The sequence below is a fragment of the Oncorhynchus gorbuscha genome, linkage group LG16, assembly GCF_021184085.1.
Source record: "Oncorhynchus gorbuscha isolate QuinsamMale2020 ecotype Even-year linkage group LG16, OgorEven_v1.0, whole genome shotgun sequence".
Classification (NCBI taxonomy): domain Eukaryota; kingdom Metazoa; phylum Chordata; class Actinopteri; order Salmoniformes; family Salmonidae; genus Oncorhynchus; species Oncorhynchus gorbuscha.
The window spans coordinates 19,701,773-19,729,457 of NC_060188.1; the positions used below are offsets into that span (position 1 = coordinate 19,701,773).

General features: G+C 44.0%; 1 protein-coding gene across 1 annotated transcript; it reads right to left on the reverse strand.

Moving 5' to 3' along the window:
* Positions 1–16: 16 nt before the first annotated feature.
* LOC123999053 (trinucleotide repeat-containing gene 6B protein-like) lies at positions 17–27,490 on the reverse strand. The gene is made up of 22 exons (XM_046304401.1): positions 27,482–27,490; positions 24,686–24,769; positions 24,394–24,415; positions 22,954–23,313; positions 20,849–22,807; positions 20,151–20,771; positions 19,909–20,064; positions 19,639–19,823; positions 19,445–19,507; positions 9,527–9,685; positions 9,146–9,280; positions 8,762–8,911; positions 8,467–8,565; positions 8,078–8,273; positions 7,615–7,767; positions 7,317–7,484; positions 7,043–7,186; positions 3,342–3,434; positions 2,969–3,184; positions 2,762–2,832; positions 2,161–2,300; positions 17–1,920 (listed from the first exon to the last, which is right to left on the reverse strand). The coding sequence occupies exons 1-22, from the start codon at positions 27,488–27,490 to the stop codon at positions 1,365–1,367; spliced, it is 5,739 nt and encodes a 1,912-aa protein (XP_046160357.1). The 3' UTR covers positions 17–1,364.
* Between the last annotated feature and the right edge of the window lie 195 nt (positions 27,491–27,685).

The following is a 27,685-nucleotide window of genomic DNA, read 5'->3' on the forward strand; positions in this document are numbered from 1 at the left end:
CACAAGACAAGTAGAAGCCAATACTTTCATCTTTATTAGTAATCTTGTACTCTTTAAATAAATTTATTTGTAAAATCTCAAAACGAAACACTGAACAGGAGTGTTAAAGCCTGCCTTAATTTAAAACGATACACAACAAAACATATAAACGCACGTTAACTCTTTTCTGTGTCTTGTAAACAACCCCCCCACCACTCCACAGTTTGATAAGATTTGGCATGTCCTTTTTCTCAATACATATGCCTTCAGCTCTTTGTATCATTAAAATTTTTATTATTATTGCAGTTCGGACAATAAAAAAGACAGTCTGCAAAAAAAATAATCTTAAAATGAGAGAAAAAAAAACTAAGCATTAGTGCCAATGTTCTTGAACACAGTCAGCAGTATACCAATGCACTCAAAACAGATTTATAGACCTTCTGTAAGCAGCCTCACACACTAATCATGACAGGCAGTAACATGCACACTACATTATCCTCACATTCACACACAGGGGTTTATCACTTGGTCTCCTTCTCACTCGCTCACACACACACACACACACAGTATTCCACACACAGTATCCCACTCTCTGAGAAATGCAATGTTCCCTCATACTGCCAGAGTTTCAACAATTATCATAGTAACAGTAACAAACGTGATTGAGAGAAAAACAACAGTAGAAGGTCAGCATTTGAAAGGAACAATTACATTTCAGTATTCCAATGTTCAAAATAAAAACAACCATACAAAACAGAAACTAACATACACAATAAGATAGTTGTCATCAATCAGAGCGGTGTGTTTGCACATGTTTTGATTCAGTCTCCATAAGGGGCATGAATGGAAACTGCAGGTTGTCCTGCATCACATAGTTTTCCTATATGATGCGAGTAATGCTGTTACAGTGCCCATCTGTCCAAAGGCTAGTTTGTATTTGGTGTGTGCATGTCCATGTAAGTCTGTCATCAAATCACCTACTAAGCACAATGCAATCCAGCCAGTCTCAGACCGACAGACTAATTTTTCAGGTTCAAGTCTAGCAGTTTAAATCTTCATCTGTGGAAAAAGGCCTTACACGTCTAACAGTCCCTGCATTTGTTTATAGAATAGCTTAAGTCTGGCCATGAGAATGTGTGTAAGCATGTCTCACATTTCTGCTTGTGTGTTTACGTGGATATATTTAGTCATTTATATATATATATGTGTGTTTACGTGGTTATATTTAGTCAGTTATATGTGTATGCGTGTGTTTACGTGGTTATATTTAGTCAGTTATATGTGTATGCGTGTGTTTACGTGGTTATATTTAGTCATTTATATATATGTATTTGTGTTTCCCAGTGTATGTCGTGTGTCTAAATATATACTTATGTGAAGGTGTGTCAGATGGAGTCAGCCACTCCTCCCAGCAGGTCACCAGGCAACAGGGCAGCTGGGCTGCCCATTTGCTGCCTGTCCTCCATTTGGGGTGCACCCCACAAGCTGCTGCTGGAGTAACCTGGGGTCACACCACCCCAGAGCCCAGACCTCCCTGCCTCTACCCGTCCCACCCCACCCCCTACCCCCTTCCCAGCCCCGTTGGCGCTCCACTGAGCAAAAATACCAAGCCCAGGACCTTGGGCTGAGGTGGCCTCTGGAGAGCTGCCCGTACCATCCAAACTTTGCCAGCCGGAGCTGGAAGGCCCCACACTACCCAGAACCCCTCCTCCACCGCTGTTTCCACCCAAATTGTTTCCTGCTCCAATTGCTGCTCGTTCACTCCCCGGGGAGCCCCCTCCGCTGTTGCACACCACTGTGTGCGTTCCTGACGAGCCCTGGGCCACCCCTGCCCCTGGGCTGGCCCCCTCCGCACCTCCAACCTGGGAATGTGCAAAATAGCGAGCCACTTCCTCCTCACTCACAAACTCTGCCAGGATTGTAGTGTTCCCCAGAACACACCTGGAGAAAACAAAATATATCAGTGTCCTTTAGTAAAACAGGTGAAGTAGTATAAATTGTACTAACTGAATGGCCATCAGGCTCCAATTCAGCATTAAAGGTCAAATAAAAAATAAAATAAAAAACATTCTGCATGGAGCTAACATTAGGCCGAATTTGTAAATATTTAATTACAGGCATTTAGCATTACACTAGGCAGCAGCACAGCGTTTGTTAGTATGTAGAGGGGTAGTAGCCTACATGTGCAGTGCACCCTGGGCCTTGGCTGCTTCCTGACGTGTGCTGTAACGAATCAGGGCGCTGCCCTGGGTCAGGCCGAGGTGAAAGGTCAGCAGGGGGCCGTGCTGCATACAGATAGTCCGTAGCGTGGAACCATCAATCTGTAGGAGAACAAACAATGTAGTGGGATACCAGTGTGTCTGTGGTGGGGAAGTGTGAGACTGTAAAAGGGTAGGCAGTGGAATTAAACATTTCCCCATTCTGTTTTTCCCCTTAGCAGCCCTTTCAAGCCAACATCATTCATGCAATCCTTAATTGATTAAATGGATCAGCCAACTTCACAATCCAATTACACTTGGGTCACGCATGACACCGGCTCATTTGCATAGGATACACTGAAGGAGAATGCTGATGAACAAGAAATTCACACCCACCTCTCTCTCAATGGCCATTTTATTTAATAGCTGTGATAAATTCCACTTCGATGATTGGTCAGAAAACATAAAATTCAAAATCACCCACAACATAATCCATAGCCCCCCCCCCCCCCATCCTTCTGCTCATTCCCTCCCTGCTCATAGGTGCTAGTGCTAACATCTTTATCAATTCTCTCCATCTGTACCTGAGGGGTGAGATTGCTGAGCAGTAGCCAGCAGCTGCCTCTGGAGGCCACACCATCATTCCACGCTGAGCCTACGGAGGAGAGAAAGAGGGCAGTCAGAAACAAAGGGTAGTCTTTCAATCTTTTTCTGTTATAAAGCCAGTATCTAATAAATATCTTACTACAATGAGTTGAGTACAATGAGTTGATTCAGAAATATAATCTTACCTGTCCCAAATCTTGAATCTTGACTGCCCCCGCCCTCTCCCCAGCCCCTGGTCAAACGCGGGGCTCCGCTGCCCCATAGGGATGTCGAGGCCAGTTTCTGACTGGTTAGTCCAGGAGGGGGGCGTGGCAACTGGGAACTGATGCGACTGGTCTTCCACGGCTTATTGTGTCCAATGGGCTCTGGGGGCCAGCTGGGTTTGTAGTCAGAGTACTTTGCTGAGGAAACAAGCACAACTTTCAACAGACCAAAATAGATGAAAGGAAACAGCTAATTTCAATATATCATCAATTTACAGAGCTTTGGTTAGCAGCTCATTCTCTCAAATATTAGACTAGACCTTAAAGCTGTTCATATATTAGAGAATGTTAATACCTGTGCTGTGTGCATTGCCAAGGGGGTTGTCTGAGGCACTGTAGGGCCAGGCACCTGGTGAAGGCAGCAAGGTGTTGAGGGAGGGGTTTGGCCCTGCAACAGAGAGAAGGGAAACATAGCTCATTTCAATCAATTTACAGAGCTTTGGTTAGCAGCTCAGTCTCAACTATTGGACTAGACCTTAAAGTTGTTCATATCAGAGAATGACGCTACCTGTGCTGTTGCATCCCCAGTTGTGGGGATGCGAACTCCCTCGCTGCTCATGTATGCCAGTTAGGCTCTACACCCCTTTTAAAGCAGATTAATGTGCTTCATTTGGCCACTTTAGTTGTGATACAAACCTTATTAAAACATTTTCACAAGTGATCATTTACAAGTGGTAGGCTAACATTGTCACTAGGGTTGCACATTTTGGGGAATATATACAAATTAATATTAATACCATTTAAACGTGACGTGGCCCTTTCTGGGTATAGATCGTGGCATCCCTCTCTTTCGCTCTCCTACATACATGTTCTGTTATCTCAGGTCGTAAATTCCTGGAGGAGACTCTCCTGTCCATGCAGTATATAGAGAGTTTCACAGTAGAACAAATGAATTTCTTCTATATCACAGAAAAATATCCATGTTTTGGAGAATGCGTAAACAGTCGGTGGAGAAGCCAGCTACAACCCGGTCTGTTTTGTTTCATGTTTGTGACCTCATGAAAGACAATACAGCCACATTACCATAACTCTGTTTATACATTATAAACAGAGTTATTATTGTATAAAATGAATGAGTAAAGATTAAACCATTTGTGAAATGATGGAATGCTATGTTAAACCCTTAATGTGAGAGAATTGTATTCCCTTTAAAAAGTTTAACTAAGTCATTGGCCCGCCCCCATGAGCAGACATGATCTGGCTGATGGGACAGCCCTTTTCTACTGTTACGAATAAAACCCCCACCTGAAGAAATCCTTTTCAGACCATGCCTACCTCAGTCAGCTGAGGGGGCAAAGTTTTGAGTAGAGACCACAAAAAAACTCAGTTTAAGCTAAGGTTGTAATGGTTGTTGAATTTCTAACCATACCACGTGGAGCATTGGCTATGCGGCAGGAAATGGTTCAACTCTGAGACTATCGATCCTGACAGAATAAGAGCAACAGCCGAAACATCTCATCTATAAGAACATTTCTGGATGGTATCCACGAAAGACTTCCCAACAGAAGGACTGACGATTCCAACAGATCACAACGACACACAGAGTAAATATATATTGATTGCAATTATTCCCAAATGAGTGTGTGTTCATGGGCAAAGGATTAGCATTTTCAATTAATATAATTATCAACTGTGTAGTGACTGTCTTTACCGCACTTCAGTCCACACCCAGTAGCCACTACTATTAATTACAGAGAATTGGTTTGATAAAAATAACACAGTCTTCAATCTAATGATGCCAAAGACATGACATGTGTTTTTTGCATTGGATATATTTACAGAAACAAACCTTACCATTAGTAGACAATTGTAAATGATTAAATCCTTTCAATAGAATTACAAATGTTTTAGTTACGAATTGAAGTTGAATTCAATGAATTGACTCTTCACATGGGATGTTTTCACTGAACAAAAGGGAATATTGAACGATCCCCCAATGATCCGTTGCATCTCCCAAAAACATTTTCAACATTCATCTGTAAAATTATAGTCTAGAAACTAAAGCTTTGGTTGTCTTCCTCTCAGGCTTCCATGTCTTCTTCCCAGACCTCCTCAATGTCCACCTCTTGAACAGACTGAAGCCTCATCTTCACTGTCACTTTCCAACCTTGAGGATGGCTCATTGTCAGGTTCAAAAAGCCTCAAATTTGCCCAGATGGCAACCAATTTTTCAACCATTGTATTGGTTAGCCTGTTGCGTGCTTTGGTGAGTGTGTTCCCAAACAAGGACCAGTTGCGCTCTGAGGAGGCTAATATTAGTAGGATTTGGAGGATGGTGGAGGCAACAGGAGAAAAAGCCTCAGATCCACAAAGTCCCTTCCACCAGGTGGCTGATGAGATATGTTGGCACAACTGCCATATTGCATCTCCATCCCAAAGCCCTTGCTTGGAAATGTACTTCCTCAGACTGCCAAGAACCTTTCCCTCATCCAGGCCAAGGTGGCGAGACACGGTAGTGATGACACCATAGGCCTTGTTTATCTCTGCACCAGACCGGATGCTCTTGCCAGCATACTTGGGCTCCAACATGTACGCTGCGGCGTGTATGGGCTTCTGGCAGAAGTCTTCACGCTTTTTGATGCATTTCAGAACTGCAGTTTCCTCTGCTTGGAGAAACAGTGAAATGGGCAGGGCAGTACCTATTTTTTGGTAGTGCCTTAGAGAGGTGTATGCTGGGCGAAGTACATTCAGAAATATCTTCCAATACACATTGCCTGTGAGCATCAGAGGTGAACCAGTTGCATACACAGCTCGAGCAAGACATTCATCAGCATTTCTCTGACTACATTCCTCCATTGAGTCAAAAAAAACTGATTCCAGGAGGACCATGAGCTGTTGCTATCATTAAGATGTCTGATTTGTCATTTTCACCTCGAATAGAAGTAGGTACTTTTGTCAGAGGTTGCTTGTTGTGAACAGTGAGGGAACTTTATGCACTTGGCCAAATGATTCTTATTCTGTTGCATTCTTCACATATGATTTGGCACAGTACTTGCAAATTTACACAGCCTTTCCTTCTACATCGGCTGCAGTGAAATGTCTCCACACAGATAGTGCCCATGGCATTTTCCTGTAAAGATGTAAAAAAAAGTTTTTTAAGAGTAAAAAAAAGTTTTTTAAAAGAGTAAATAAAAACAAATACAATTCCATGTACAGATAAATAGTGAAGCAGTTAGATTAAACAACTCCTTTGTAAGAGAAATGCTTTCAAATGAAACATACGGAAACAGGTGAATTAACACTCCCCAGTTAACAGGCTCAAGCAAACTAAAGCCCACGTGGAAACAAAAACTAACTAGCAGAAATTGCTAACAAGTAAAAAATAATTTAAACACTTTGCTGTAGGCTACTACTTACTAGTTAATAAAAATAATTTGTCATAAAATATATCCACCCCACCCAGTACAGTAATGAAAACTTACCAGAAAGCATGTAGTCCTTGGCTCAGACAGTATAGTAGTGTGGGCTCAAAAGCATCTCATTAGTATGCAAGATCTTGAGAATCAGCTCTACATGTGATGGAAGAATGCACTGTGCTTGCAGAGGGTTGCAATTCCATTGAATTGGGGATAGTTTAACCAAAATATGCCACAAGACCTACAATTACCTTATATGTATCCTACAAAATAAAAAGGTTCACTGTTAGGGCTCAACTTCCGGAAATTTACAGAAGCTTCGCAACCCTAATTGTCCCCCCATCAGACTATTCTTGATTTAATCTTATCTTTACATATTCTAAATAACATATATTGGTGAAATTTGTTTTGATTTAAAACGGAACATTGCACCTGTACCAAAACAGGGGCAGCGGCATAAATAAAAAAAAATAAAAGTAATCTATGCACTTAAATAGCAAATGGAGGATGCTTTTCCCACCAGGCAGTTTGACTGCCCTCGTGACCGCCAGTAATACGGTCACTGCAACAGCCCAAGTTGTGCCAATAGGTTTAATCTCATTCAATACTTATACAGAAGCAGTGATTAAACAGTGAGTACCTGTATTGTCTCGCAGTAACTGGTGGTCAGAGTCACTGAGGCTGGAGGGTCCATGGGAGCCCAGAACACTGCCAGGGGTCATGTACGGGTCCGACTCCGGGTCGGCACTCTGGATGCCTTTCCAGGGCACTCCAGGCTGGAACTCTGTCACCGCAGAAAAAACACAGGGAAGACTACTGAGCCTGGCAATATTGACATTTATTGCAACTGCAATGTTTCATATGTGCATTTCAAAATTGTGCATTAGGAACTTGGGGTACTGAAAGCAGTTTACCTGGGGGCCAGCTGGATGTCCCAGTCATGGTGCCCATCTTGCTTCCAGGGGTACGGTGCCAGTTGTCAGAAGGGCCCTGAGGGGTCATTCCCAACCCATCAACTCCGAGCAACTCATACTGTGAATATGGGGAGCCCTCTCGAACTTTCATGGCCATGGGTAAAGGACCTGCAATAGCACACAAGACAAAAACAGAAATACAAATCATTTGTCAGTTTGACATGGCTTTTCCTTTTATGGCTTTATATAAGTGTGATTATTCATGTAATTAGCAAGACATTGGATTTTAATGACTCACCATTCTTGTGATGGGCTGTATCTGGGGGAGAGGGGGCCGGAGAGTGACCCTCCATCATCCATTTGAAGCGGGACTGCTGCCCTCCTCCATCCTTCACCCCCCCCAACATGGAGCCCAGCTCCAGCCCAGACAGATTGCCTCCGGGAGCAAGACCTGATATAACAGAAAAAACATGGTCAGATGGTTCATTCACTGCAGTCATGAGCAAAGATGGCTGTGTTGATAAAACCTGGGCCAGTGTAATCCCCCTGAAATCGAACATCACGGAATAGCTGCTAGGTGATTAAATGAAAGACTTTCGTCACGGCAACAGTGATATATGAGCTACTGTTTACACAAATTAGTTGGATATGATTTAGTAATGGTTTGCCTTTGACGTCATACTGAGTAGACTGCTCTAAACTGACAGATTGGACTGAAATGTGTTAGAGATAATAACAAAGACCAAACCTAAGCAACTTACCAGAGTACATCGCCTGTGTTTTGGCATGAAGATCTGACAAGGGGCCACCCATACCAGGGTGGGGCATCGAGTCTGCCATCGGCTGTTTTGGTGCCCCTCCAAGAGATGGGGACAGTTTGGAGCTCCCACTGCCTCCGCCTACCACTCCCTGTTGTTGCTGTCTCTGTTGTTGCAGAATAGCCATGATTCTAGCCAGCTATGGAGACATAGGGTAAGAGAAGACTGAAAAATATGTACACAAACTCTGCATCAATAGACTACAGACAAGCTGGCTAGAAAGCTACTACATACTGAAAGTCTAGCACAAGTATTGCATCTAATATTGAAATTAGTCCGAACTGCTATTGGTATAGTGATAAGGCACTACATTACTATGGGACTTTCAGTACCTGCTGTGGATCAGTCTGCTGGTGTATAGGCTGGGGCAACTTCCTCTGGTTCTGCAGGAGCTGCTGCTGCTGTTGCTGCTGCAGAAGGAGCTGACAAGCCTGAGGGGGTTGGCAGGCACAAAGTAGTTTTACTATTCTATTCCACTGAGAGAGCTAGTGTAGTGGCAGTTTTACAGTTGCAATTACTTTATATCCAATCAATACAAGATTATTTGAATTACTGAGCAATTTTGAAAATTGTGATAAACGGTTCAGACTGCCTGAACCACAACATCGAGGCAGAGACGATATTTACCAGGTGGAATTGCTGCACATGAGGGTAAATGTTACTAAGCACAGCAAGTTGCTGTGGCGAGAGCTGAGGTGGGAACACCCCTCCTCCGACACCTACTCCTCCAACACTGCTGCCAGGAGAGGGTATCTGCTTTAGCATGGGACCCGGCACCTGTTACGTGGGAAAAAAATGTGTATTAGCATTGTGGACACTGGAGAAAGAAAAATGCTCTGGATATAGAATGTGGAGTTGTTAGACAACCTGGCCAATATTCCAAAATGGAAATCTAAAAGACAAGCTAGAAAATATATTGTTATTGACTTTCGGAGCACCTGCTCATACCCAACGTGGAACAACTTTCTAAATAAACATTAATATTTGTGAGGTACAACACAGGCAGCGTACCTGCGCAGACATGAATTGATGAGGGACTTGTCCGCGTAACCCTTGGGAGGGGTTCATGGGATGCATCCCAGGCTGGCGCATTCCCCGAGATGGAGGCATCCCACCGCTGCCACCAAATAAACCATGACCACCCATCTGGAACGAAATACAGAAGAGTACAGTTAAAAATGAAAATGATAAAAAGGAACAGTGAGAGCTGATAATGAAAATATCTATAAAGTTAGTTGACAAAAAAAGCTAGTTGATGTTAGCTGGCTAGCTAATGAAAGGGTCAACATATCTAGCCTCCTCCACCTAGGCCAATCGACAGATCATGCAAACACTGCTTAGCACAGCTTCAAGGACACCTTGAACCGCTTGACAGGAGTATGACTCACTTACCTTGTCACTGTAAGGTCCCATGTCTCCAGGCCCCATGTCTTTGGAACTGGGCATACGGTAGCCTCCACCACCTCTTCCTCCTCTCCGCATTTCACCGCTGTAGTCGTTCATCCCCCTCTTATCTCCTTCCAACTTTTTATCAAGACTCAAGTCCTCGCCCTATTAAAAGAGTAGTACGCGTCAGTTTTTACTCAAAGTAAGAGTGATCAAAGACTTAGTAGTCACGATCTGGTTAACCATTACTACAAACACTTATGTTTTAGCGTTATTTAAAACCTCTTCAGAACATCATCTTGAGAATCTATGATACCTAGCTAGTTCTTGTTGGCTAACGTTAGCTACTAGCCAAACTAGCATGTAATTACATTCCAAATCATGGTGAGATACTATGTGTATCCACTAATAAGAAACCACAAATTCATGCCAAAAACTGAAAACATCTCTACTCCTGTGTGTTTGGTGGAGTATGGGAACCGTGCGCACATCTACTGTATGCAGTGCTCAGCCTAGTGGTTAGAGCTTTGGACTAGTAACCGGAAGGTTGTGAGTTCAAACCCCGGCTGACAAGGTACAAATCTGTCGTTCTGCCCCTGAACAGGCAGTTAACCCACTGTTCCTAGGCCGTCATTGAAAATAAGAATTTGTTCTTAACTGACTTGCCTGGTTAAATAAAAGGTAAAAAAAAAAAAAAAAAAAAAAAAAAAAAATTCACCCCGGAGGACTTCAATGGCTTAGTATAACCAGTGGAAGGCAGGATTCATAATGAAACCAGGTGTTGTGCCGAGCGTTGTTTGTGAAGCCTGCAAGCTCCATTTCAGGGTTCCCCAACTGGTGGCCTTATTTGGGGCAAGTTGTGTGCAAAATCTTTAAAAAAATGTCTATGGTTCATTGTTGGACATAAGACTATAAACACCAATAAATAAGTTAAGTGATTTTTACATTTTGGAAATCTGTTCCAAGTATTCCTAAGCATAATAAAAAGACGTGATTGTATAAAAATGTAAGCAAGGTTTGAAATGATTGTTTTAGTCAAACATATCGTTTTGGGCTTATCGTGAATCATTTGCAGACTACAAATTATTTGTAATTATCAGCCAGCATTATACCACCCTGCATAACACTGCTGGCTTGCTTCTGAAGCTAAGCAAGGTTGGTCCTGGTCAGTCCCTGGATGGGAGACCAGATACTGCTGGAGGTGGTGATGGAGGGCCAGTAGGAGGCACTCTTTCCTCTGGTCTAAAATATATCTCAATGCCCCAGGGCAGTGATTGGGGACATTACCCTGTGTATGGTGCAGTCTTTCAGATGGGACGTTAAACGGGTGTCCTGCCTCAGGTCTTTTACGATCCCATGGCATCTATCGTAGTGGGTGTTAACCCCAGTGTCATGGCTAAATTACCAATCTGGCCCTCAAACCATCAAGGTCACCTAACAAACCCCAGTTCACAATTGGCTCATTCCTCCCCACTAACTATTCCCCAGGTCGTTGCTGTAAATGAGAATGTGTTCAGTCAATTTACCTGGTAAAATAACAAATAAAAAAAATGTTCCAGACCGTCCTGCGGCTAAATCTAGTTGACCACTGCTGCTCGATTTCCTACAGGTACATCGAGTGTCAGCAGTGATGAGAAACCGTGTCAATGTGGATTTACCGCTCTATACATCACTATTGGATTAGCATGCAACCTCTCCCTCTCCTTGGCTCTGGTAGCTAACTCAGCCGTACAGTGTTAAGTCTCCAACCCTTTACTTTATATCTCCTGGCTTTTTGTGTGGGTTCCTCCCTGTGCTAGACTAGTTGTTCTCTGGCTTACTACTTAGCCATGTCGACAGTGGTGATTGGCTAGCTAGCAGGCTAACATAAAATTATCTGGCTTGCTAAGGTAACTGGTTAGATGGCATTATGTATTTCCAAAATTATGGTTTACTTTAATGTAGCTGTAAGTTAGGTGTTGACAGCAACTGGCTGACTCGAGCAGTGCTAACCAATGGTCCCTCTAAACTGTGTGCATGCCACACAGCTCCCTGGGACTGCCACACAGGAATATTAACCCACAGAGAGATGCACAAGTTTGAGCTTCACTGCTCTAGAAAGTTCAGTGGTCACCATCCGGTCAATTATGATCGACCAGTTGATCGTAAAGGGATTCCTAACGATAAAGCAATGTGTTCCTATTTTTACCACTGTTGGCAGTAGGCACACCCAATTCAGATGCCCTGTGCACCAGGTAGGTGAACTGTTGCCATTTTGAACCATTTCATGAGTCTTCAGGCACAATCTCTGCCTTCCCGATGGGCCCAGAGAGCAAAGTACACTATACGTCTACCACTGGCCAATCGGATGGCTCAGATGACCATGTTTGCAGTAACGTAGCCAGCATAAAAGGAAGCTACAGCAAAGTTGATACGAGTTTTCAAAACCATGACCAGAGAGACCCAACGAATACAGCAAAGAGTTTGAGAGGGTTCAAGTTTAACTCAGCGCTGTCAACACTTGGAAGCCATGAAATGGGAGTTCATCCAATTTCCACTCAGTGCTACAACATGCACTGCAGCAGTAATGAATGAGTAGGGAAGTAGCTATAGAGAGCTGCGTTATTAGCGGCTTGGGTAGTTTTAAAAGATTAATATTTCCCTTTCTCTGTTCATAGGAGTAACATGTATTTGTGCAATAATGCGGTGGAATTCGGGTTTTGCAATCAGCTGGAAGACAGTGTCCCTTTTTGGTCAGTGGAGGAAAGGGAGACCGAAGGGATGTTAAGAGGCAGTCTCTGTATGTTGTTCCTCCCTCCGCTGAGACTGAACATCAGATGCCGGCCCCATAAGAACAGTAAACTAAAAAGCAAATTATTTAAATGTGTGCTCACGCAGCTATGTCTCACAAGTAATACAACAATGGATCTATTAACAGTGTGATCGTATAGCCTACCTCAAACTTTGTAAAATATATAGTGCCTTGGCGAAAGTATTCGCCCCCCTTGAACTTTGTGACCTTTTGCCGCATTTCAGGCTTCAAACATGAAGATATAAATCTGTATTTTTTTGTGAAAAATCAACAACAAGTGGGACACAATCATGAAGTGGAACGACATTTATTGGATATTTCAAACTTTTTTTAACAATTCAAAAACTGAAAAATTGGGCGTGCAAAATTATTCAGCCCCCTTAAGTTAATACTTTGTAGCGCCACCTTTTTGCTGCGATTACAGCTGTAAGTCGCTTGGGGTATGTCTATCAGTTTTGCATATCGAGAGACTGAATTTTTTTCCCATTCCTCCTTGCAAAACAGCTCGAGCTCAGTGAGGTTGGATGGAGAGCATTTGTGAACAGCAGTTTTCAGTTCTTTCCACAGATTCTCGATTGGATTCAGGTCTGGACTTTGACTTGGCCATTCTAACACCTGGATATGTTTATTTTTGAACCATTCCATTGTAGATTTTGCTTTATGTTTTGGATCATTGTCTTGTTGGAAGACAAATCTCCGTCCCAGTCGCAGGTCTTTTGCAGACTCCATCAGGTTCTCTTCCAGAATGGTCCTGTATTTGGCTCCATCCATCTTCCCTGTCCCTGCTGAAGAAAAGCAGGCCCAAACCATGATGCTGCCACCACCATGTTTGACAGTGGGGATGGTGTGTTGCTTTTACACCAAACATAACGTTTTGCATTGTTGCCAAAAAGTACAATTTTGGTTTCATTTGACCAGAGCACCTTCTTCCACATGTTTGGTGTGTCTCCCAAAACTTGTGGCAAACTTTAAATGACACTTTTTATGGATATCTTTAAGAAATGGCTTTCTTCTTGCCACTCTTCCATAAAGGCCAGATTTGTGCAATATACAACTGATTGTTGTCCTATGGACAGGTTCTCCCACCTCAGCTGTAGATCTCTGCAGTTCATCCAGAGTGATCATGGGCCTCTTGGCTGCATCTCTGATCAGTCTTCTCCTTGTATGAGCTGAAAGTTTAGAGGGGCGGCCAGGTCTTGGTAGATTTGCAGTGGTCTGATACTCCTTCCATTTCAATATTATCGCTTGCACAGTGCTCCTTGGGATGTTTAAAGCTTGGGAAATCTTTTTGTATCCAAATCCGGCTTTAAACTTCTTCACAACAGTATCTCGGACCTGCCTGGTGTGTTCCTTGTTTTTCATGATGCTCTCTGCGCTTTTAACAGACCTCTGAGACTATCACAGTGCAGGTGCATTAAACAGAGACAAAAATACAATCCACCTGTGTGTAATCATCATCATTAGTCATTTAGGTCAACATTGGATCATTCAGAGATCCTCACTGAACTTCTGGAGAGAGTTTGCTGCACTGAAAGTAAAGGGGCTGAATAATTTTGCACGCCCAATTTTTCCGTTTTTGATTTGTTAAAAAAGTTTGAAATATCCAATAAATGTCGTTCCACTTCATGATTGTGTCCCACTTGTTGATTCTTCACAAAAAAAATACAGTTTTATATCTTCATGTTTGAAGCCTGAAATGCGGCAAAAGGTCAAAGTTCAAGGGGGCCGAATACTTTTGCAAGGCACTGTATATATACATATATATATATATATTTTTTTTTTTTTAATGGCCCGAACAAAAATGCATTGGCAGGGCAACTCAAGCAAAGCTAATATGTGGTGATAACGTATTGGGCCTATAGCTTACTGCACAAACCTGATCACTACAGTACTATTTTCAACTGGTTAATGTTGCATAGGTTGATTTAAGTAGGTAAAAAAAATCAGAGCGGTAGATCTCATCTTATACTTTGACTCAAAAAAGGTTGGTGAACACTGTTCTAGAGTTTCTTGTTAACACCATCAACGTATTCCTTTACTGCGGCAATTATGATCAAATCAATGCAATATTAGCCACTTTCAATGTAACATACCAAAACAAAAAAATATGCAAGAAATATTAATGTAGGCAGAACACATTGGAGTAGAATTCTATTGCATTGATACTCACTACTCAGCCCGTACGCTACACAGCCCGGGACAGCATAAACATATCAGAGGTGCAGTAGCTCTATATGCAAATGGTCCGTTGCCATATATGGATCTGTGCCATTTACTTTGAACTGGACTGTGTTTACAGCATGAGCAGTCATGAGTAGTCATGAGTAGATGGGGTTGGTTTGAGATCAAGCGAGAGCTGCATGTTTTTTATTACACCTTTATTTTTACAAGGTAGGCTAGTTGAGAACAAGTTCTCATTTACAACTGCGACCTGGCCAAGAAAGCAAAGCGACAACAGAGTTACACATGGAATAAACAAGCATCCAGTCAATAATACAATCGAGTTCAAGTCTATATAAAGTGTGTGCAAACGAGGTAAGGGGGGGGGTAGGCAATAAACTGGCCATAGTGGCAAAATAATTAGAATTTAGCAATTAAACATGAGTGATAGATGTGCAAGTAGAAATACTGGGGTGCAAAGGTGCAAATAAATAAATAACAGTATGGGGATGAGGTAGTTGGATGGGATATTTACAGATGGGCTATGTACAGGTGCAAATATCTGTGAGCTGCTCTGACAGCTGGTGCTTAAAGTTAGTGAGGGTAAATATGAGTCTCCAACTTCAGTGATTTTTGCAATTCATTCCAGTCATTGGCAGCAGAGAACTGGAAGGAAAGGCAGCCAAATGAGGAATTGGCTTTGGGGGTGACCAGTGAAATATACCTGCTGGAGCGCTTGGGTGCTGCAATGGTGACCAGTGAGCTGAGATAAGGCGAGGCTTTACCTAGCATAGACTTATAGATGACCTGGAGCCAGTGGGTTTGGCGATGAATATGAAGCGAGGGCGTGTCACCAAGAGCATACAGGTCGCATTGGTGGGTAGTAAATGGGGCTCTGTTGACAAAATGGATGGCACTGTGATAAACGGAATCCAGTTTGCTGAGTAGAGTGTTGGTGGGTATTTTGTAAATTACATCGCCGAAGTCGAGGATCGGTAGGATAGTCAGCTTTACGAGGGTATGGTTTGACAGCATTAGTGAAGTAGGCTTTTTTTGCGAAATAGGAAGCCGATTCTAGATGTAATTTGGATTGGAGATGCTTAATGTGACCTCTTTGAACCACCCCTCCAGGATCCGGGATAATTGTAATCAGCAACGCTGAATAGCATAGCGCAACAGTCAAATAATATTACTAGAAAATATTCATATTCATGAAAAAACAGCTAAGCCTTTTGTTAATCACCCAGTCGTCTCAGATTTTGAAATTATGCTTTACAGCAAAAGCAATCCAAGCGTTTGTGTAAGTTTATCGATAGCCTAGCATAGCATTATGTACACTTAGCATCAGGAAGCTTGGTCACGGAAATCAGAAAATCAATCAAATTAACCGTTTACCTTTGATGATCTTCGGATGTTTTCACTCACGAGACTCCCAGTTACACAGCAAATGTTCCTTTTGTTCCATAAAGATTATTTTTATACACAAAATACCGACGTTTGTCGCGTTATGTTCAGAAATCCACAGGAAAGAGCAGTCACGACAACGCAGACGGAAATTCCAAATAGTCTTCATGTCCACAAACATGTCGAACGTTTTTTTATTATCATTCCTCAGGTAGTTTAATATATATATAAACCGAGTGTGTAGCTTTTTCCATAACAGCAGGAGGAACAATGGCAGTCTTACTCAATTGCGCACCAACTCCTCCGAGAGCCCCCACCTGTGCACTTACGCAATGTGATCCTTCACTCTCAGTTTTAAAAATAAAAGCCTGAAACTGTGTCTAAAGACTGTTGACACCTTAGGGACAGAAAAAGGAATCTTGATATCCCTTTAAATGCACAATAGGGATGCATAAGAACAGAGATTTCAAAAACAGGGGCACTTCCTGATTGGATTTTCCTCAGGTTTTAGCCTGCAATATCAGTTCTGTTTAACTCAGACAAAATTTTGACAGTTTTGGAAACTTTAGAGTGTTTTCTATCCTAATCTGTAAATTATCTGCATATTCTAGCATCTGGTCCTGAGAAATAGGCAGTTTACTTTGGGAACGTTATTTTTACAAACGTAAAAATAGTGCCCCCTAGCTTCAAGAGGTTAATGTGAGTTTAGTCTAACCAGACACCTAGATATTTGTAGTTGTCCACATATTCTAAGTCAGAACCGTCCAGTTGTGACGCTGGACAGGCGGGCAGCGATCGGATAAAGAGCATGCATTTAGTTTAACTTGCATTTAAGAGCAGTTAGAGGCCACGGAAGGAGAATTGTACGGCATTGAAGCTTGTCTGGAGGTTAGTTAACACAGTGTCCAAAGAATGGCCAGAAGTATACAGAATGGTGTCGTCTGCATAGAGGTTGATCAGAGAATCACCAGCAGCAAGAGCGACATCATTGATGTCTACAGAGAAAAGAGTAGGCCCGAGATTTTAACCCTGTGGCACCCCCATAGACTGCCAGGTCTGCCGGTCCGGACAACAGGGCTTCCGATTTGACACACTGAACTCTGAGAAGTAGTTGGTGAACAAGGTGAGGCAGTCATTTGAGAAGCCAAGTCTGTCGAGTCTGCCAATAAGAATGTGGCGATTGACAAAGTCCAAAGCCACCATCATTTGCAAATACATTCATTCAAAATCCTACAATGTGAATTTCTGGATTTTTTTTCTCATTTTGTCTGTCATAGTTGAAAATTACAAGCCTCATCTTTTTAAGTGGGAGAACTTGCACAATTGGTGGCTGACTAAATACTTTTTTGCCCCACTGTATGTAGCAGGCTAGTAATAGGGATTGCAACAATTTTGGGGGATAATTTTAGAGGGTCCAGATTGTCTAGCCTGGCTGATTTGTAGGGGCCCAGATTTTGCAACTCTTTCAGAACATCAGCTATCTGGATTTGGGTGATGAAGAAATGGGGGAGGCTTGGGCAAGTTGCTGTGGGCGGTGCAGGGGTGTTGACCAGGGTAGGGGTGGCCAGGTGGAAAGCATGGCCAGCCGTGGAACAAATGCTTATTGAAATTCTCAATTATTGTGGATTTACCGGTGGTGACAGTGTTTCCTAGCCTCAATGCAGTGGGCCGCTGGGAGGAGGTGCTCTTGTTCTCCATGGACTTTACAGGTGTTCGAGAATTTTTTGGAGTATGTGCTGCAGGATGCAGATTTCTGTTAGAAAAGTAAAGGCTAGCTTTTTCAAACTGCCTGTGTATATTGGTTCCTAACTTCCCTGAAAAGTTGCATATCGCGGGGGCTATTTGATACTAATGCCGTACGCCACAGGATGTTTTCATGCTGGTCAAGGTCAGTCAGGTCTGGAGTGAACCACAGGCTATATCTGTTCCTGGTTCTAAATTCTTTGAATGGGGTATGCTTATTTAAGATTGTGAGGAAAGCACTTTTAAAAGAATTACCAGGCATCTTCTACTGACGGAATGAGGTCAATATCCTTCCAGGATACCCGGGCCAGGACAATTAGAAAGTCCTGCTCGCTGAAGTGTTTTCGAGAGCGTTTGACAGTGATGAGGGGTGGTATTTGAGCGCAGACCCATTACGGATGCAGGCAATGAGGCAGTGACAATGAGGCAGTGATCGCTGAGATTCTGGTTGAAGACAGCAGAGGTGTATTTAGAGGGCAGGTTGGTAAGGAATTTATCTATGAGGGTGCCTGTGTTTACAGATTTGGGGTTGTACCTGGTAGGTCCATTGATAATTTGTGTGAGATTGAGGGCATCAAGCTTAGATTGTAGGATGGCCGGGGTGTTAAGCATGTCCCAGTTTAGGTCACCTAACAACACAAACTCTGAAGATAGCTGGTGGGCAATCAATTCACATATGTTTTCCAGGGCACAGCTGGGGTCAGTAGGTGGTCTATAGCAAGCGGCAACAGTGAGAGACTTGTTTCTGGAAAAGTGAATAAATAAAAAAGTAGAAGCTCAAATTGTTTGGGCACAGACCTGGATAGTAAGACAGAACTCTGCAGGCTAACTCAGCCCCCTTTGGCAGTTCTAGCTTGTCAGAAAATGTTATAGTTAGGGATGGAAATTTCAGGGTTTTTGGTGGCCTCCCTAAGCCAGGATTCAACTAGGACATCCGGGTTGCAGAGTGTGCTAAAGCAGTGATTTAAAAAAACTTAGGGAGGAGGCTTCTAATGTTAACATGCATGAAACTAAGGCTTTTACAGTTGCAGAAGTTAACAAATGAGGGCCTGGGGAAATGGGAGTGGAGCAAGGCACTGCAGGGCCTGGATTAACCTCTACATCACCAGAGGAGAAGTAGAATAAGGGTACTCGTGTAATCAAGTGCACATTTTTGTTTATATATATTTTTTTATCCTTTATTTAATTAGGCAAGTCAGTTAAGAAGAAATTCTTATTTACAATGATGGCCTACCCCAGCCAAACACCCCTATGGGACTCCCAATCATGGCCGAATTTGATACAGCCTAGATTCAAACCAGGGACTGTAGTGAAGCCTTGTGCACTGAGATGAAGTGCCTTAGACCGCTGCGCCACTCGGAAGCTCCTTTGCTAGTTAGTAAGTTATTAGCTCAGTTATAGATAATTTGTAGTCAGTAATAGGCGAGTGATTGCTTCCTACAAAAGATGTACATTTCTAGACACCTTTAAAAGACTAGTCAGGTAAAGAACTTATTTGTTTTAAATAGGCAGTGTTGCATTTCAAGACAGGCTTGAATAAAGCTATGTGGCATATAGGCAGAGGGCTTGCATTATAGGGAATAGACTGGCTTGCCGGGTCCTCCAATATATGTCACACCCCGCAAATATTCTTTCTGGCATTCTGATCAGTTTTATGTAACAACTCGAAAAATTGAAAAGTGAGGTGCAACTTTGTATTCTGACTTTTTATCAGTATTCTAATGCAAATCCATATTTTACATGTGGTTAAGTTTATGCTACCTACCCTTCAACAGAAAATGCATCGTCACCATCCTTTCTTCCGAGACATAATTAATAGGGCTTACCATGAGTCCCATATTTTGGAATTGTCGTGTCATTGGGTTCATCCAGTTCTCTCCACCTCCACCCTTTAGGGAACAAACAGAAACATGCAATGTAACTAAACATAATCCCTCAATCAGAAAGATGTCCTTTCATAGTTCCACAGCTTAGGATATAAAAACAAAATTGAGCAAGCAGATCCTAACCACAAAAATACCTTAAAGTTGCCCCTCTTTCCCCCGGGGCCTTGCCCCCAGCCACCAGAGTTGTAGTTGCTGCTGGTCTGTGAGCCTGTGCTGTTCCAAACTCCACCAACGTCCTCCTCCTCATCCCAACTGGAGTGTCGAGAGGCTGGAACTGGGCCCTCTCCTTTGCCCCAGCTCTCTTGCACCGACGTTGAACCTATGGGACATGCAAAAATTGGTCATGCAATGTCCTGAGGAGTAACACATTTGCTTTACAATGAAAGCTCCTTGAAGTGTCTTACCAGATTTAGATGAGGGGTTTCCCCAACCAGCAGTTTTGCTTGAGTTATCTGGATCTCCCCAGCCAGATGGTGCATCAGAAGTCTGCCCCCAGGAAGCAGTGCCATTATCCACAGATTGTCCAACGAGGTTGCCACCCCCTCCCCACATACCTGGGCCTGGTAATACAGAGAATATCAGATTAAAGAATCTGCCAGAAATGCCAGTTGTTGGCCTTCGAAGGAATAAATCGGTCATAGCTTACCCATTCCAGGTGCATTGCCAGGGTTTGAGTCCTGGTTAGCTGGGATCGCAGGCTGTCTCCTTGGTGGTGGCTGTTGTACGGATGTAGGTGGACCCTGTTGAGTTTGGCCTTGAAGTGGTGGTGGCTGACCAGAGGGGGCACTGTTTTTATCCCACAGGTTCACATTCTTGCTGTTGTAGCAGGTGGGATCACCCCAGGCTGAAGTGCCATCATCAATCTCCATCTTGCGGCTGATGGACTGAGGGGAGGGCTCCTCCCACCCGCTGGGCTCAGGGGCCTCAGCAGGCCCAACAGGGATCTGAGGGATGGGGCCAGCAGTCCAGCCTGAGTTTTGGTTCTGATTCTGGGTGGGAGGACCTCCTGACCTGCCCAAGCCTCCTGGTGGCTGTTGGGTCTGTGATTGGTGTTGCTGTTGCTTTGGGGCTTTCAGTGTTGCCGCTTGGCTGTTTGGCATCTGTGGTGAATGCGGCTTCATGCACCAGTCCTGGTGCGGTTTGCCGCCCATGTCACCTCCACTTCCCCAACTCCTCTGTGGGCCTCCCTCATCTATGTTACCCCAAGATCCTTTGTCAGTGATGCCTTCACCTCTGCCCCTCCCTTCCCCCAGCCTCCACTGACTGTCTTGGGTTCACGCTGCGCCCAGTTGCCTCCCCCTCTTTGTCCCCATCCACCTCCCTCCCTCCCCATCTCTTTCCAACCCCCTGCAGTCCCCTTCTCCTCCTGACCACCTCCCCAGCCACTCACTCTTCCGCCACCCTGTTCTCCGAAATCTCTCCAGTTACTACCTCCACCCCCTCTGCGGTCTCTCCCCTCCTGCTCCTCACTGCCCCAGCCTTTGCCATGGCTCTCTGAATTACTGACGTCGCCCCAGGCTCCACTCGTCTTTCCCTGGCTGCCATCAATATCTTTCACTGGCATCCTGGAGGGAGCAGAATTCCGCATGTTGGATGGTGGAGCACAATTTGACTCGTCATCCCAGCTGCCCTTTGAAGGTACAGGGCCAGTGATCATAGTAGGCATATGGGCCCCAGCAGATGGATCAGTAGTCATTGTGCTGTTGCTTGCGGGGTAAGTAGATGCCCGACCAGTAGAACTAACAGCTTGAGATGGAAATGCAGGGGAACTGCTTCCCTCATTTTGACTTGCTGCTCCTGTATCCAGGTCCCAGGCCACATTCTGCTGTACCTGGATCTGCCCCCATCCAGTGTTGGACAGCACCCTGGGATCCAGGTCCGACCGGCTGAGCATGCTCTGTAAGGCCACTTCAGGGTTGGGGGGTGGGTTGCTGGAGCGGTGGCGGGAATGCTCATGGTTCCGATTGTGACTCCCAGCTCTGGACCCTCCTCCACTGGAGGATGAGGGGTCTCCACTTCCTCTGCCACCTTGACCTGCCCATTTCCCCACAGCATCAACCCCTTTCTGATTGTCCCAAGCTGTTGTCATAGTAGCAAATGTTGGTGAGGCAGAATCCTGGGATATGCCGCCGCCACCACCACCACCGCTACCTCCACTGCTGCTGCTGCTGCTCTCGCCTCCACCGCTACTTCCTATTGCCGGGTTGCTGGAACCCCTGACATCTGTCAACCCCTGTGTACCGCCCCAACCCTCCTCTGTAGCCCCATCCCATGCTCCCTGAGATACCACTGGGGTATTTGAGCTAACATCATTTCCCCTGACCCACTCCTCATCTCCTGCCAACCCAGCTTTCTCCTTCTCCTGAGCTGCATCTCCCCCTACTCTGTCCCACCCATCAGTCTTAGAGGCACCTGTGTTGAGGTTAGAGGGGGGAGGCAAAGCTCTCCATGAAGAGGAAGAGGTTGTGGAGGAGGATGACGAGGCAGAGAGATGCTCACTCCCTCCAACAACCCCACTGTCCACAAGGTCTCTGCCTCCTTGATTTGGTCCTTCTCCAAGCTCCAGCCCCAAGCCCCCCCAGTCCCCATGGAGATGTGCTCCATCCCTGGCAGACATTTCATGGAGTTGGTGCTGATAGCTAGCTTGATTCACAGAGGAGAGTGGATGAGTATGGGTGGTACTGGCAGAGAAGGATGTTGTGATGGATGAGGGCACAGCTTCGGTGATAGCTGAACCAACCCCTGTTGTTCCATCCTGCACAAGGGCAGGCCAGGCTGAAGGGTTGGCATTAGGGTTGAAGTTGGCACCAGGAATCCCACTGTTCACACGAACAGGGCTCTCCTGAGTCCCAGGAAGAAAGGAGACTTTGGAATTGTTGAGCACTGGCCCCTCTGCTGCTGCAGCCACTCCAATTCCAGGCTGACTGGAAGAGCCCCACACGACACCAGACAGGACACATTCAGTGAGTGACGAGGGGGAAGAGTGGGGTGGGGAAGGACTGTCTGAACTCCCAGCTCTTGCTCCTCCTGTCCTCAGATGCTGTTGGGTGCATTTGTCAGTCCATGAGGCACTGCTGTTGGGGACATCCAGCTCTGCTCCCTCGGTACCCACTCTATCCCCACCCACAATGCTGGGCCACTCTTCAAGGTCACTCCCATCCACTATCACCTTCTCCCAGCCCTGAGAAGGGGGCTGGCTGCCAGAGCCCACCCCCCATGTGGAATTTGCATAAGTTGAAGCAGCAACTGAAGATGAGGGTGAAGAGTGGGGGGGTGAAGGAGAAGGTGAACCCAGATTGGGATCTGTAGATAATGAGCAAACATACTTTGGTAACTTAAGGACCATGTTAAGAAGGTTAAAACAGCACGTTAATTACACTTGGACAAATATTAATTTAGCTGCTGACTACAGATCCAAACCACATCCTTTCATTTCAATGTTGACCCACCTGTGGATCTAGATGTGGTTGCATTGGGGGCATCTCCCTGTGAAAGAGGGGGTGCGTCTCCCCTACCGCTCACTCCCCCCAGCAGCATGCAGGACAGTGGTGGCTGGCCCCTCTTCAGAAGCACTTTGTGGTCCTGCTGGCAGCGGAATCGTGGGGGCACCTCTCTGGGCATATAGCGCTGAGTTCCGGTGGGGGGCTGTCCGTTGGCCACAGCCGCCCGGTTTGCATTGTTCCCACCCGGAGGAACAGCGAACCCAGCTGCAGGGCAGGGGGACGATGGTGGAGTGGGGCCAGGGCTGGGAGACACAGAGCCAGGAGTGGCTAGTGACTGCGTGGAGCTGGCCTTGGTTGATTCTGGCACTTAAGGAAAATGAAACAAATGAACCAAGTCAATAAAGTCAAAGCTGGAATGCATCCTAATCATAATATTATGTAACATAATATAAACTTGGCCTTTTCCTCTCTCATCGTCATCTTGTTTGATGAAAGGAAGGAGTGTTACAGATGTACAGTAGCAGTCAAAAGTATGGACACTCCTACTCATTCCAGGGTCGTCCGGGTAAGGCAGTCATTGTAAATAAGAATTTGTTCTTAACTGACTTGCCTAGTTAAATAATAATGCATATATAATTAAAATAAATAGAAGAACACTACTAAAGGACACCAATAAGAAGAAGAGACTTGCTTGGGCCAAGAAACACGAGCAATAGACATTAGACCGGTGGAAATCTGTCCTTTGGTCTGGAGTCCAAATTTGAGATTTTTGGTTCCAACTGCCATGGCTTTGTGAGACACAGAGTAGGTGAACGGATGATCTCCACATGCGTGGTTCCCACCGTGCATCATGGTGGTGATCTGATGGTGCTTTGCTGGTGACATTGATTTATTTCAAATTCAAGGCACACTTAACCAGCATGGCTACCACAGCAATACGCAATCACATCTGGTTTGTAGGACTCTTGTTTTTTTTAACAGGACAATGACCCAAAACACACCTCCAGGCTGTGTAAGGGCTATTTGACCAAGACGGAAAGTGATGAAGTGCTGCATCAGATGACCTGGCCTCCACAATCACCTGACCTCAACCCAATTGGGATGGTTTGGGATGAGTTGGCTGCTTTTCCTTCAGTCTGAGGTCCAACAAGTGCTTAGCATATGGGAAATCCTTAAAGACTATTGGAAAAGCATTTCAGGTGAAGCTGGTTGAGAGAACAACAAGAGTGTGCAAAGCTGTCAGAGGCAAAGGGTGGCTACTTTGAAGAACCTAAAATATAAATGATATTCTGATTTGTTTAACACTTTGATTACTAAATGATTCCATTAGTTATTTCAAAGTTGACGTCTTCACTATTATTCTACAATTTAGAAAAATAAAAACTCTTGAACGAGTAGGTGTCCAAACTTTTGACTGGTACTGTATATACAGAACAAAACAATTACCTTTGACTTTTTGTTCAGTCACCTGAAAGTAGAGAAGACCGTCAGTGCCATGAAACAGCCAACACATTATTGTAACGAATGTCAAGTGCTAATACTGCAAGCAACAATGGTGCGCAGGACAAGTAAATGATTATTGCTGTCACGACTAAAACACAGCCAAAACAGTGTGGCTCTGACTTTCAATGGGCCATGAAACTGGATCAAACACCAGACAATTCTGTTTTTAGGAACATACCTGAGCACTCTGAATTATGTAGGCCTAATTTCCAGATGAAAAGTGGATATTATATACCTTCTGGGAAGCTTCCCTTTTCTTTTTATCCTCTTTCTTCTTTTTCTTGTCTTCCATGAACTGCTGTTCCCTTTCCTGATTCTCCTATCTGGACACATTTAAATGGATGTGGGCATTGACATTTGGCGATAGGCATCAACATCAAGTTACATACATTTGCTGCGACTTGCCTAAAACGTTTTATGAACAGTTTATTAAAATGAACTCTTACACAATTAGTTAATATTGTCAGAACTATAGTATTAAGCAGACAACCATGGCAACAATCTGTGGTAGCCACCCTGAATTATTAATTTTCAAGCAAACGATTACAACTCCAAACATGTAACACATGCACATCAACAGAGAGGAAATGTAAGACTGGGCAGTACCTGACTGGTAGATAAAAGAACCCGTTAGCTGGTAGAAATATTTAATTGTCACGTAGGTCAAGGCCTAGCGAGCTAATAGAGATGGCGAGAGAGTGAGTGTGTGCAGGATAGAGCGAGCTAGTTGGCTAGATGGGTCAGGTATCACGGGGTAGCATTTCGTTTTAGTCCCCCTGTTTGACTCAGCTTTACAAAAGCGCTCCACTGAAAACGCTAGTAAGCTGAAAATGTGGGGTCTTTTGAGTGTATGTATGGGAAACGTAAACAAAGCAAGTTTGCGCTATGGGAGGGCATTTTGGCAATTTGGACAAGAGCTTGTCCAAATTGCGAAGTAGTAGTCTAGTCTGTAAATACAATTTAAGGACAGCAGTCAAATTAAGCCGCTCAACATTGTCGGATTAAGAACTAGCTAGCAAGCAATAATGTTCATTTTTACTATAACTATTTATTGACTAGTTAAACTGTTATATGTGGATCTATACGCGGCATTTAATGAAAAACAACTCCCATAATAGCTAACGTTACATTATGCTAGCTAGTGCCACTTAATACAAATCAGCTAGCAGAAGCTTGCCTGGTGGTATCGCTCTGACGTTTGCCAAGGCCTATTCCAGCCTCGAGCTCGAGTAGCCCCAAACTGGACACCCGGTGGCGTTGGACATGAAAAAAACGGACGAAACAGACTCCGCCAGAACAAAGTCACGCAACGACACAAACGTGTGTTACCCTGGCTAGCTAAATTGTCAAAATAGTATTGACATTAACCAGCTGCAAGATAGCGCTTTCGTGCGAGCGACTTTGACGTAGTTAACTGCCGCTCAAAAGGTAAAGCCTAGTAGGGAACACGACGTACAGCTGCCGGCTTGCTAACCAGCTCCCAAAGCTAAGCTCCATACATAGTTTTAAAAAAATCCATACATATCGGTCACACATATATACTGTTATTTAGTTGAGTACTCAGTGGTAATCGAAAATAGTTCATAGCAATGTTAATTGAATTGATTGTGTTTCTCAAATCACACACACACACACACACACACACACACACACACAACAACAATACTGCTTCATAGCATGTCTGGTCTGTGCAATCAACTGTCGCTTTTGGACTGAAGTGACTGACAAGGCCAAAGCTACGAGAAAACTTCAGTGACGTTCTCTGTAGCTAACTTAGCTGACTGACGTTAGCTGTCGCTTATAACTTAACATGGATAGAAAAAATGGTACACACAATTTACAACATTGTAATGAACAACTTAACGATACATCGTTTTAGTTACTCACCTCAGGAATCAAACATAAAGTACTTTGTGAAATTCTTGCAGACCTATTTAGCTAAAGCTAGTTTAGCAATCTAACGGTAGTTCAAGGCTAAACCAAATAAGAAATAACATCACCAAAAGGCTAAATGTTAACAATCGAGAAATTCAGTTAACGTATATCCTTTCGTACGAATGTAGTTTTCGCTGTAAACTACACATACATAACCTCTTGGTGGTTGCAAAGCGCTGTGAGGTCGGTTAGTTTACTATCGGCCATTTTGCTTCTCTGTGCAGCTTGTGTTGTTGACCAGAGGGAGGGGGCTGGATGGATATCTGCACTCTGCAGCAAGGGGGCGTATTCTCGCCCAAGCGTGACGTCATTTACATCCAATTAGCCAGAGTGTTATCAGAGATGACACTTCTCGAGTTTGGTAGAAAAAGTTGTAAGCCAAAAGCAACAGTACAGGACCATAACTAGACAGTGGAAACTGAACCTCTACCATAAACTCAGTGAACTTACACATTGCAAAACAAAAACTCATCAATAACCTAGTCCGTTCTCATTGTTGGTTTTACTGTCAGCACCTGTATGAGATAATAATAAGTATAATCAATGCATTCCCCCTCATCTCTTAATCATACCTTTTCCAGAACATTATCTATAGTATATTATTATTATCTATATCATAAGACTGACCTCAAAATCCCAGCCTCATTTGACTGCTTATTTATACCCTGTTGTTATGTAACATTTCCAGCATGTTGTTGTTTTTCTCTTTTGTTGCCTAGTGGCGTCCGCATGCATCCCAGACGAAACAGTTCGTGAATATATTATGATTACATTTTGTGACGTTTTTGTTTGTTTTGGACATCGGCAGGTTTTTTTTTCAGCAGTTCGGGCACACCATTTTTCTCTAGAGGCAAGCGGAAGTCGGTCGATGAAGTCTACGCCCCCTCGTCGGCGATTGGTCAACAGTAGGGATACTTCAATGAAGTGCTGTCTCAAAGAGAAACTAGGCAAGTCACTTGAGAAATACTGCACCAAATATCATAGTCGAATGCAAAATCGCGCGACTAAAATCTCTTTTGCAAAAACGTCAACATTAATGAAAAATGTATTGAGTTATGCGGTGTTCAAAACAACTGGTAACTCGGAAATATCCTACTTCCGACATCAGTCCGTTGGAAACAACTGGGAACTCGGAAAATCGATTTGAACGGTCATCCAACTCGGAATTCCATCTCGTGAACTCCGGCCTCTTTTTAGAGCTCCGACTTTTCCAGCCTTAAGTTCACTGACGTCATGATGTGACCTAGTATTTTTCCGAGTTCCTAGTTATTTTGACCTCGGCATTATTATACCTCTGCCG

What these genes read in the sequence shown, in the direction of transcription:
- LOC123999053 (XM_046304401.1), bottom strand. An exon ending in TGGCAATGCACCTGGAATGG is followed by an intron (nt 20,065 to 20,150) that starts GTAAGCTATGAC and finishes CTGTATTACCAG; the next exon opens with GCCCAGGTATGTGGGGAGGG. An exon ending in TGGCAATGCACACAGCACAG is followed by an intron (nt 3,185 to 3,341) that starts GTATTAACATTC and finishes TTGTTTCCTCAG; the next exon opens with CAAAGTACTCTGACTACAAA.